The sequence below is a fragment of the Gadus morhua genome, chromosome 4 (assembly GCF_902167405.1).
Source record: "Gadus morhua chromosome 4, gadMor3.0, whole genome shotgun sequence".
NCBI classification, from domain to species: domain Eukaryota; kingdom Metazoa; phylum Chordata; class Actinopteri; order Gadiformes; family Gadidae; genus Gadus; species Gadus morhua.
This window is the reverse complement of record NC_044051.1, coordinates 3570648-3582677: the sequence shown is the minus strand read 5'-3', so window position 1 is coordinate 3582677 and position 12030 is coordinate 3570648. Positions and strand designations below refer to the sequence as shown.

The 12030-nt window shown below is 51.4% G+C and overlaps 1 protein-coding gene across 2 annotated transcripts in view; it reads right to left on the bottom strand.

Moving 5' to 3' along the window:
• Window positions 1-12030, bottom strand: part of LOC115542582 (plexin-B2) — a 138512-nt gene that overhangs the window by 42174 nt on the left and 84308 nt on the right. For both annotated transcript variants that reach the window (XM_030354881.1, XM_030354882.1), the window contains exons 4-10: window positions 7508-8079; window positions 6910-7236; window positions 6097-6214; window positions 4559-4704; window positions 2906-3085; window positions 2109-2246; window positions 254-354 (exon numbers count right to left, since the gene is read on the bottom strand). In XM_030354881.1, the coding sequence (XP_030210741.1) occupies window positions 254-354; window positions 2109-2246; window positions 2906-3085; window positions 4559-4704; window positions 6097-6214; window positions 6910-7236; window positions 7508-8077 (1580 nt within the window). In that variant the 5' untranslated portion in view covers window positions 8078-8079. The remainder of the gene's footprint in view (window positions 1-253; window positions 355-2108; window positions 2247-2905; window positions 3086-4558; window positions 4705-6096; window positions 6215-6909; window positions 7237-7507; window positions 8080-12030) is intronic.

Genomic DNA, 12030 nt, shown 5'->3' with positions numbered 1-12030 from the left:
CCCAGATGAGAGGAAGAGTTTCCCGAAAATCTACATCGTTTTTTGTGTATGGTTAAACATGACTATCAATCATTATAACAACATTTATAGGTCATAAAAGTCGAAAAGCATAAGAGGTCCCCTTTAACCTAACATGTGGTGTACGGTTTATCCAGAGCAAACCAAGTTGAATACGGGTGGAAGTGGAACATACAAACCCCACACAGTGCGCCCCTCCCCCCTCGATCATCGGGGATTCAAGCCGCGGACTCACCTGCCCTTGAGCACACACCAGCCGCAGTAGGGGTCCCTCATGGAGACGCAGGAGTGGCAGTCCGTCTTCAGGTGGCAGGCCTGCACCGCAACCTTGGTGATCTGTGGGGCGACACGGGGAGCCTCGCGGTCAGGGCCTCGGCGCGGTCAGGGCCTCGGCGCGGTCAGGGCCTCGGCGCGGTCAGGGCCTCGCCGCGGTCAGGGCCTCGGCGCGGTCAGGGCCTCGGCGCGGTCAGGGCCTCGCCGCGGTCAGGGCCTCGGCGCGGTCAGGGCCTCGGCGCGGTCAGGGCCTCGGCGCGGTCAGGGCCTCGGCGCGGTCAGGGCCTCGGCGCGGTCAGGGCCTCGGCGCCTTCTGCTGCGGCGACCACTGATTTATGGCCGGCGGCGCGCTTCTAATTAGCTAACTTTTTTTATATTCAAATACCGCTGCCCCCCGCCTGTCACGGATCATTCCCCCTGACGAGGGGAGGGGAGAGAGAGAGGGGGGGAGAGAAAGAGAGAGAGAGGAGGGAAAGAGAGAACGAGAGAGAGAGGAGGGAAAGAGAGAACAAGAGAACGAGAGAGAGAGAGACAAGAGAACAAGAGAGAGAGAGAGCGAGAGCGAGGCCTCTCCTTCGCCGTCGTCACCTTGCTTTTGTTTACATCGGCTTATCAATCGGCGGGCGGTGATCGATACACAATCTGATTTGATGGACAGCGTGCGGCGGGGGTTTCTCTGCTCCGCTTGTTTGTTTACGGATTGTTTGTGCTTTGATACGGCGACACGACTCGTGTCTGCGTGATTTATGTGGTCTGAGGGGGCCGTCCGTCTCTGCCAAAAGCGCACGCACAAACACACACACACACACACACACACACACAAGGCGTGGAGCGCCTTTTATCCGGCGTGGGCGTCGACGGGCGTTGCCGGCGCTCGACTTGATCAGAGTCAAACAGCCCTCGCCGAGCACATTCTAATTAGTTCATTTCTCGATCAATAACATCCATTTCTATCCACCGCCGCGGTCGGGGGGGGGGGGGGGATCCAGAGACAAAAGGGGGGCGGGGGCGGGAGGGGAGTGGGGGAGGAGGGAGGGGGAGGGAGGGAGAACGCACAGCAAGCAAAGGATTAGGAACTGAGAGACAAGGAGACTAATGAATAAATAAGTATGACGAAGCTCTGTAGGGAATATAAAAAGCTTTGGGCTGCGAGTAAAATCAATGGAGGACGAGGCGCACGCACACGCACGCACAAACATTGAACAATATATGCTCGGTTCAGCGGGGTGGGGGGGGGGCGGGGGAGGACACACAAACACCAAAAGATGGAAGAGACATGAAGAAGGCAGGAAGAGAGGGGAGCAAGGAACATGAAGAGGGTAGGAAGGAGTTAGAGAAATAGTGAGAATGAATGATTAAATGAATGAAAGAGACAAAAGGCAACAGTGAAAGAGAAAGAGATGAAAGAGACAGACAGAGAGGAACAGACAGAGAGACAGACAGACAAAGAGGAAAAGACAGAGAGACAGAGACAGAGAAGAACAGACATACGGAGAGTGAGACAGAAACACACTCTCACTTTCTCTCTCACAGAAAAAGAGACAGAAAGACAGACAGAGTATGAGACAGACAGACAGACAGACAGACAAAGAGACAGTAAGACAGACAGAGAGTTAGAGACAGAAACACAGACAGACAGACAGACAAAGAGACAGTAAGACAGACAGAGAGTTAGAGACAGAAACACAGAGAGACAGACAAAGAGACAGACAGTAACCGATTTTTTCTTAATGGAGAAGGAGGCCATGGCTGGACCAATCATTGGCCGGGTCAAAACCAATTAGGAGCGAGCCAATCAGAGGGCGGCGGGGGCGGACCTTGGTCTCGGTGGTGATGTACAGGTGCTGCAGGTGGCGGTCAAACAGCAGGTTCTTGTTGACCTTGTCCCCCGTGACCTCGCCCGCTGTCCGGCCGTACACCTCTGGTGTCTGGGCCGACAGGTGCACCTTCAGCACCTAGACACACACACACACACACACACACAGTTAGCCTAGCGACTAGCTAACCAGAAGAAGCAAGGACATTTTCTTTACATTTTTAAGAGAGCGACAGAACAAAGTTAACAACGCGCCATTGGTCGGTTTTAGGAACACTATCAAACGACTTTCGTTACTGCTCTGCTACCGTGTATAGTAAAGAATTTAATATAACATTTAGAACATTTGAGGGGAAACTCAAATAACATAATCTGCAATACTCAATTCAATTTTAATATTTAAAACCGATTACATTATCTGACTTTCCCCTGCAGCCCTTTAAGTCATGCAGGACTTTAATTTTGTAGTGGCTCCAATATGAAAGCAATAATCTAAAATAATTTATTGTATATAATGAGTCATTTTGGACAGAAGATGCTCTACCAAAGCCAATTCTTTAGCACAAATGTAGCTGTAGCATGTTAATGTATTGGAGCGCTAATGTAAAGCTAATGGAATGCGAATGTAAAGCTAATGTAGCGCTATTGTAAAGCTAGTGCAACGCTAATGCAACGCTAATGCAACGTTAATGTAACGCTAGGGTAACACAAATGTCAAGCTAACGTAACGTCACGTCCGTGCAGCCGAACAGGCATGCAAACGTGGGTTCTGGAAAACCGGGAAGTCTGAGCGCTCACCTCCCCGGTGGCGGTGCCGAGGAACGCCACGGCGTGCTCCATCTCCAAGGCGACGGCCACCGCCGTCACGTGACCCTTGCGGACCAGGGTGGGCTCGGTCGTCAGGGCGAACTCCGGCGTGCTCGCCAGCGGGGACGGAAGGAACTCCTCCCCGCACTTGAAGCGGTCCGCTCGGTCTTTCTGTCGGGGGGGGGCAAACAAAATGGTGGACTCTGGTCAGATCTGAAGTCAGTGAAACTCAGTGTTTGACACTTTCTGGTGATTCTAGAGTCATTTGCACCAATCTGGACGCTTATTTGAGTGGGTATGTTGTGCATCTCGTTTGTGATGTTTTTGATATAATCCAACAAATTCTGATGATGCCCTTAACACTAGTTGAACCCGTTTCCCTCAATTGACTGGCTCTCGCTGTCTCCCTCGCTCGTTCTCTCTCTTTCACGTGCTTTCTCCCTCTCTCTTTCACGTGCTTTCTCTCTCTCTCTTTCACGTGCTTTCTCTTTCTCTCTCTTTCACTTGCTTTCTCTTTCACTTGCTTTCTCTTTCACTTGCTTTCTCTCTCTCACTTGCTCACTCTCTCTCCCTCTCTCTCTCTCTCTCTCTTTCACTTGCTTTCTCTTTCACTTGCTTTCTCTTTCACTTGCTTTCTCTTTCACTTGCTTTCTCTCTCTCACTTGCTCACTCTCTCTCTCTCTCTCTCACTTGCTCACTCTCTCTCTCTCTCACTTGCTCACTCTCTCTCTCTCTCTCTCTCTCTCACTTGCTCACTCTCTCTCTCTCTCTCTCTCTCACTTGCTCACTCTCTCTCTCTCTCTCTCTCTCTCTCTCTCTGTTTCTCTCCCTCTCTCTGATTCTCTTCCCGGTGATTCTGGAGTTATTTCCCTTATAATGTCAGACTAAAGCCGGTATATTCCTGTGGTGATGGCGTAGGCCTGTCTGAAGCGTGTACCGGGTACCGTGGCTGTTAATTGGGCCGTCAAACAAAAGCTACACATTAAGCTGGACAGCTTTAACGATGTCAAACATAGGGAGACATGCGCACAGGATTACACAACGCAGGAATGTCCTCAGCTCTGACATTAGGAATGCTCCCAGACGGCTCCGAAGCCTGAAACCGAATCGCAAACGGACGTATTCGTCCTTGACAAAGACCGGGATGAATAGCTGATCACACGCTTATTTTTCGACCGTGTGTGTGTGTGTGTGTGTGTGTGTGTGTGTGTGTGTGTGTGTGTGTGTGTGTGTGTGTGTGTGTGTGTGTGTGTGTGTGTGTGTGTGTGTGTGTGTGTCTGGTGCATCTCGTTTGTGTCGATCCTTTTTGTTATAATCCGAAAATCAGTCAAATTATGTCCTTAACTTCATCATTCATCACAACTTCAAATGTTCAGTTCTGCGTCTCTTTCGCTCATAAACAGGTTGTTTATTTTGTTTCATACAAGTGTGTCCCTAATGGTATGATTTTCTTTTCATGTCATCAAAACAGCCTCTCTCTCTCCCTCTACTCCTCCTCCCTCCTCTCCTTCTCACTCCCTCCCCCCCTCTCTCTCTCCCTCTCCCACTATCTTCCTCCCCCTCACTCTCTCATCCTCTGTCTCTCTTCCCCTCCTCCCTCCCTCCCCCCCTCTCCTCCTCCCTCCCTCCCTCCCTCCCCCCTACCTGGTCGTTTTTGGCGCAGAGCTCCTCGGTCTTGGAGGTGTATGGGTAGTAGACCGCCTGCTTGTTGTTGATGAGGCCCGACTCGCTGTAGCACGCCTGGATGATGTCTCGCAGCCACTTGTTGATGGTGGGCAGGGGGTACATGCCTGAAACCCAAGACCCGATCAGTACACGGCTGATTAGCACACACACCCCCCTTGAGCTTGGCTTCGGACCTACAGCACAAACTCACTGGGCTGCATCAGTGCTTAAACCCAGCGGTAGCCATGGTCACTGGGCCGCTGAAGACATTTTGTAAATGAAGCCCATGCACTAGCAACTAACGTGTTGTTCATCTATCAGCCTACAGGTGGCTTGTTGCAGAGACCAGCATGTCAGCCTATAGCTGGCTCATTGGAGAGACGGAAGTGTAGTTCATCTATCAGCCTATTTGTTGCTCATTGTAGAGACTTTTGTGTAGTTCATCTATCGGCAGTGGCCTGCGATTGTCGGATACAAAACGAATAGTGCTGCTCTAAGCCGGAGTGGAACTATGTTAGTTTATTCTGGTAACATAAAAATACTGAATATATTTGTATTGTTTTTATGTTGTTCGGTTAGTATCTAATTATTTTTGAAAGGTCCTGTTTGAATGCTTACTTCATTAAACGGTTTCTTAAGAATTTAGGTTTTTATGATATTTTAATGGATTGAACCGATGGGTGGGGGTAGTCTGGGAGTCCCCTGACACGCATAATCAGGTTTCAAAAAGGATCCGTATACACAGACCAGCGAGAACGCAATACGCAAGCAAACAACCACTGAGCCATGGATAGGATATAGGCAGAGGCTGATTGCACCATGACGCAAGATTTTGGGGTCGCAAAAGTTCTCAGAACTGAAAGTGAGATTGCGAGAGAAATGGTTGGCCTCCATGTCAGCGCTGTTTTCTAATGTATTCTAACACTAGTGCTTGATACTTCAGGCTATAGTTTGTCCCTCTGAAGTCTCAGTACAGAAGGCTAACAACGATTCATTCACGCAATATCGTTTGAGACCGAGTGCCTCAGATCTGGCGCTTCGCTCCCAACACGCAGACTTTGGTCGTGTTTTTATTAAACACAGCAAACCCATGGCCCATTGAGCTGTTTTCCTTTCTTAAGTCTGAAATGTATTAGCTGATTAACTCTGATCCACGTTTGGTTCTGAAGTCTAGACTTGTTGGGCCCGTTTACATCAGCATTTGTTTGACAATAATGGCTGTTCAAACGACGCGTCGGTAGGGATTTCGCAGGCTCAGTGTCTATTAATGTTATTGGTTTTGAGGCCGCTTGGATATAAGGCCTAGCTTTTACTGAATATATATTCTCATTCTTCATTTTTTTTTTTAAATCGTGTACGCCCCCAACGCTCTGACTCATGCTCGGGGACGACATGTAAACGTGGGTTTTGGAAAAACGGTATATTTGAGCTCGTCCAATCGACGTTGGACCAGAGACGTTGGAAAGTCGGGCCGTGTATTTGCATTTAAAACCGCCTGGTTCCGGTTCAATACGTACACAAGGCAGATCTGGACGAGTCCTCGTCAGAGCTGAAGGTGATGAACAGAACCTGGTCTGTGGCGGAGACGTTCATCTTCCGGGCCAGAATCTCCCCGGGAGCGGAGACGTACGCCGCCTGGTGGTGGGAGGTGGAATAACAGCTGATCGTCAGGACAGCGAGTTGAGCACAGATTCAATAAGCACCACGGTGGGGAAACGTGAAGTAAACACTTGGTGATTGAAACAGAACAAAAAAAACACACTGAAATGAGATGAAAGGCACGGAGAGGCTGTGCGGTAATTAACCGGAATTAATCGAACGGACTACAGAACATTTCCTTGGCACGGGGGCAGCAACATGAAAGCACCCTTTTAGCTGACAATCTCATTCGTCTTCTCGTGCTCCCGTCTAAACCCATGAGCAAGGCATTAAACGCCCCCAGTCTGAGGGGGATAACCCCCATGCTGAGAGGGGGGGGGGGGGGGTCCCACCTCGCCAACCATGCCCGTAGGTAGCTATGAGGTCCTTATTCTTTGTAGAGATAATTAAAAATACCGAACCTAAATACAACTGTATACCAAATCCCCTCCTCTGAGATTAGTAAGTGCTTAATTCAGTTGAGTCTTGTTCATTTGTGTCTGCCGTGTGTGTGGGGGGGGGGGGGGGAAGAGAGAGAGAGAGAGAGAGAGAGAGAGAGAGAGAGGGAGAGGGAGAGGAGAGGGAGAGAGAGAGAGAGAGAGAGAGAGAGAGAGAGAGAGAGAGACAGACAGACAGAGAGACACAGACAGACAGACAGACAGGCACACCCTGACTACGGCCCTGTCCCCTACCTGCACTTTGTTGAAGGTGTTGGCCCGGCTGCAGTTGAGCTGTAGCTCCGTGTAGGAGTAGTAGCTGTGGTCGTTCTCGCACATGCGCGCCAGGAAGGTGAAGTTCTTGTTCTCCTGCACGCCGAGCGTGCGCGAGAACAGGAAGTAGACGTAGATGCCGTCCTTGAAGACGAAGCGGAAGTCGTGCAGGTAGCGCAGCACGAAGGAGCTGGCCTGCACCGAGGACGCCTCGATGATGCTGTCGAACACCACCCAGTCGCCGTGGGGCTTGAGGATCCGCGTGGAGATGAGCTTGGTGCTGTCGTGGCTGCCGTAGCCCTTCCCCACCTGGGCGGAGGCGGGGCCGAAGAGGGGGGGGGGGCGGAGCAAAGAGGGGGGCGGAGCGAAGAGGTTAAGATCAGGGAACGCGGATGTGCTGACGCTTGAGCGCCGACCTGTTCTCTTTTCATTGGAGAATCGGTTTGAATGCGACTTGAATGGTAAACGACCATGTTGTGGAGTCGATGTTTAAGACGCCACCACCACACACACCACATCCAACACCACACACACACACACCACCAACACACACTCTCCCCTCCACGAGTACCACACCCACCAGGAAGACGCTGAAGTTGCTGCTGCTGTCGTTGTAGAAGGACATGACGCCCACCACCGACACGGCCTCCTCGGCGCTCGCCACGTACGACTTCTCGCCGTTGGTGTCGCTGAAGTACAGCAGGTGCTCCACGCGGCTCAGGTTGCGCAGCGAGCAGATGCCCCGGAAGACCGAGCCGCACTCCACCAGCGTGTCGCCGGCGGCGTGCACCAGCAGCAGCTTGTTGTGGTTGTCCGTGTCGCGCGCCTCGCTGCACGCCGACGTCACCGGCGGCGTGCAGAGCCGGTTGTCGCGCCGCGGGCCCGTGTCGGCGCGCGACTGCGGCCGCAGGGCGGCGTCCAGCTGGTGGACGGCGTTGACGGCGCCCGCGTACAGGTGGCCCGTGCGCGGGTCCCGCACCACGTTGTTGATCAGCGTGGGCGAGGTGAACTCCGCCGCCGGGGCGTCGCCGGGCGGGGCCGGGGCGGGGTTAGAGGAGGAGGAGGAGCACCCCGGGGGGAGGCTGATGAGGCAGAGCGTCGCCATGGAGACCAAGAGGCAGCGCCGTGCCCACCGTTGGCAGCGCTCCATGTCTGTGGAGAGAGAGAGAGAGAGAGAGAGAGAGAGAGAGAGAGAGAGAGAGAGAGAGAGAGAGAGAGAGAGAGAGAGAGAGAGAGAGAGAGAGAGAGAGAGAGAGGTAGAGGTAGAGGTAGAGAGGTAGAGAGGTAGAGAGAGAGAGGTAGAGAGAGAGAAAATTCAAATTAATGAAAATACAGAAGAATCGATTTGAATAATGGTGAATATGGTTTGCTTTGCCCTTCACTGCAACACATCTCGGATAAACTCGAACAACCCCAGGTCTAACAAACACCTCCCCCCCTCCCCCTGTGTACTATATGAAAAAGAGACCACCAGAGACAGCGAGATGGATTTTAAAACGTCTTTAATTGCAGCCGAATCGTCATTAAGGCTCACAGAGCGAGCGCTGACACTAATTCAAGTGTGACGCTGTGAATGACTAAAGAGAGCGAGAGAGAGAGAGCGAGCGAGAGAGGGCGACCGAGAGAGAGAGAGTGAGAGGGAGAGAGAGAGCGAGAGGGAGAGAGAGGGAGAGAGAGAGCGAGCGAGAGAGAGAGAGCGAGAGAGGGCGAGCGAGAGAGAACGAGCGAGAGAGAGCGAGCGAGCGAGCGAGAGTGAGAGGGAGAGAGAGAGCGAGAGAGAGAGAGCGAGAGAGAGAGAGCGAGAGAGAGAGAGCGAGAGAGTGAAGGAGACAAGAGAGAGACGGAGTGAGGGCGACAGAAAAAGTACAACAGCAGTTTCGCAAGTGCAGGCGATTAAACCCAACTCATCCCTCTGGAGGAGACAAGCAGACAAAGGGAGGGAGGGAGCGAGGGGAGAGAGAGCCAGAGGGACACTGAGCCATCCCACAAGAGTTGCCACATTTTTTGGAAGGAACAAATAAATTGCAGAGCTCCACAGAGGAAGATGAAGGTGCTGGTGTGGGAGGCCCCGGGGGGGAGGGAGGGGGGAGGGAGGGATGAAGAGAGGGGAGGGAGGGGAGAAGAGAGGGGAGGGAGGGGAGAGGAGAGGGAAGGGAGGGGAGGTAGGGGAGAGGAGAGGGAAGGGAGGGGCGAAGAGAGGGGGGGGGAGGGGAGGTAGGGGAGAGGAGAGGGGGAGAACAGAGAGGAGGGAGGGGAGAAGCCAACGACCCGCTGATATTCTGGCGGGTGGGGGGGTGGGGGGGGGGGGGGGGGGGGAGACAAACCGTGCCGTCGGCCCCTCTGACAAGCCCCGGATCGGCTCCCATTAGAGTGTTTAATTACAGCATCCTGCCGCTACGTATTGTTTTTACTGACTGGAGAAAAAAGCCACTGAGCCACAATATTCACACACGCATATATATACACACACACACATATATATACACACACACATATATATACACACGGCGTGACAGGGCGGTATAGTACGGCTGAATAATACTAGTAGTTAATGCAACGCCCGGAACCTTCCGCTCCACGTGATGTGCCATGAGTCTCTCAGGGCTCCTGGCTCCACAGCCTCACTGTTACAGAAAGTCGACCGTCTCCTGGCGTTCTGAGTCCCTTCTGCTGTGTTCACCTGTCGACCATCGCACCTCTAACTGCCTCCTACCTGCCTCGTGCCTCTAAACCCACCTGCATCCATCAATATGGTGGCTATATATATATATATATATATATATATATATATATATATATATATATATATATATATATACATACATATATATATATACATACATATATATATATATATATATATATACATATATAAACATAAACACTAACACACACACAAACACACACTCATACACCTGGGCCGGTTTTTAAACTGAAAGGCCAAGACAATGTAGCAGCTGCCAGTTTAATTTGAAGGCAATTATAGGTGCCGCACATTTTCAGCATCCTTCCGCACAAGTCTAACATACTTAACACACAAACAAGTCTTACACGCTTCACACACACACACACACTACTGTGTCTACTGTGGGGGTACACACTACCCCCTGGCAGGGCCATCCAGACTAATACAATTGAAAGTAGAAATCGTATCACTACCAAGTTCAAAAATAAATGTAAAAAAAACACAGCGGGGAAATAAAAAAAACATCTGTCAGATCAAAGAGGAACAAAAAAATAGGGAAAAAGATTGTTCCTTTTGTGTTGAAGCTGGCGCCATCTTCGTTTGGCTTTTTTTCATTTTTTTTCATTTTCTTGCAAACCCACTCGTTTTCCCTCTCCCCTCCTCTCATCCTTCTTCTCCCCCGCATTCAGCCCGCACTCGCTCCATTCTCCCACCGAGTTCACACCGACGCGCCATGAACGGCATCGCACACGCACACACACGTGTAGCATGTCACGTCATAAGCGCAACGTAAGCAACACTGGCACACGCAGCGTTTAACAGAACAGTGAGCCTAAAACACAGGTTAAGTCAATGTTAACATCTGTGTTATTGATCGGCTGGTTCGTGGCGCTTGTAAAAAGGGTGATATTCAATATCACCTTGTACATGGGTGGTATTTAATATCCAGGCGCGCACACACACTTTTTTACGCGCGCTGCGTCATGTTACTCGTGCGCAGACATTATGCATCGTAAGTTTAATAACGTGCGGTTAATATTCATTACTACAGCAACACCAAGTGGGAGGGGGTAATAGAGAGCAGTAAAAGGGAAGCACGTAGAGGGATGTAAAACGTAAGGGAGGAGAGAGTACGTGTGTGTGAGAGAGAGAGTACGTGAGAGAGAGAGAGAGAGTACGTGAGAGAGAGAGAGAGAGTACGTGAGAGAGAGAGAGAGTACGTGAGAGAGAGCGAGAGAGAGAGAGAGAGAGAGAGTACGTGAGAGAGAGAGCGAGAGCGAGAGCGAGAGCGAGAGAGAGTACGTGAGAGAGAGCGAGAGCGAGAGCGAGAGCGAGAGAGAGAGAGAGAGAGAGAGAGAGAGAGAGAGAGAGAGAGAGAGAGAGAGAGAGCAAGAGAGAGAGAGCAAGAGAGAGAGAGCGAGAGTCTCTGCTGGGAGTCTGCCTATTTCCATTCAGATGTTTTTTTAACGGTATGGCCCTGTTAAAAAGGCACTCAGACACTTTACAGCGAGACAAAATACAGGAATAAAAACCATTTAAAAGGTTACAGTCAAACCCTTTAAAAGCGTGCAAATGAACGAGCAGCCCAGAGAGCGAGACGGTGAGGGGAGGCCTGTTCGACCTGTGAAGAGCACGTCCCTTCTGCTCTCTAACTAATTCCAATTCACACTGATAAACTCCTCTCCAAATAAAGCGTATTTTTACCGCATTTTTTACCGCTCTCTTGCCCCGCCCCCGCCCGTCCGCTCGATGGCTTATCTCAAAGGAGGTCGAGATAGAAGCCCAGGCAACACTTCTCGCCGCCGCATCAAAAAACCTCCTTCAAAAAGTTCAGAAGCCGTCCGGGCGTCCGTCTCTCTATTGCACGGACACTTCCGGCCCACGCTGCAGACGATACGGCCGTCTCCCGCCTATCTGTGCGTCCGTCAGTCAGTCCGTTCATCAGTCTGTCCTCCAATCGGCCCCGGGCCCGTTACTTGGGCGGGAGACTTCATCTGTCGTTCGCCCCCCCTCTCCCTCTCTCTCTCTCTCTCTCTCTCCCCGTCTATCCCGCCCTCCTCCTCATCTCTCCATCTCGCCGCGCGCCCTCCGTTTAATCCCGCCTCCTCTTCCCAGACCTGCACAGCCACTGACTATACAGTAGATAACACAAAGGTGTGTGTGTGTCCGTATCTGTGAGAAAGGCTTTGTGCGAGTGTGTGTGCGTGTGCGTGTGTGTGTGTGTGAATGTCAGTGAGAGCACTTGTGAGTGTATCTGAGAGTGCGTGCGTGCGAGTGAGTATGTGACTATCTGTGAAGGCCGTGTGTATGTTTGGAGAGAGCATGCGAGCGTGTGATTGTGTCTGTGAGAGAGCATGTGTGTCTGAGAGCGTTTGTGCAAGTCGTGTGTGTGTGAGTGTCTGGTTGTGGGTGCGTGT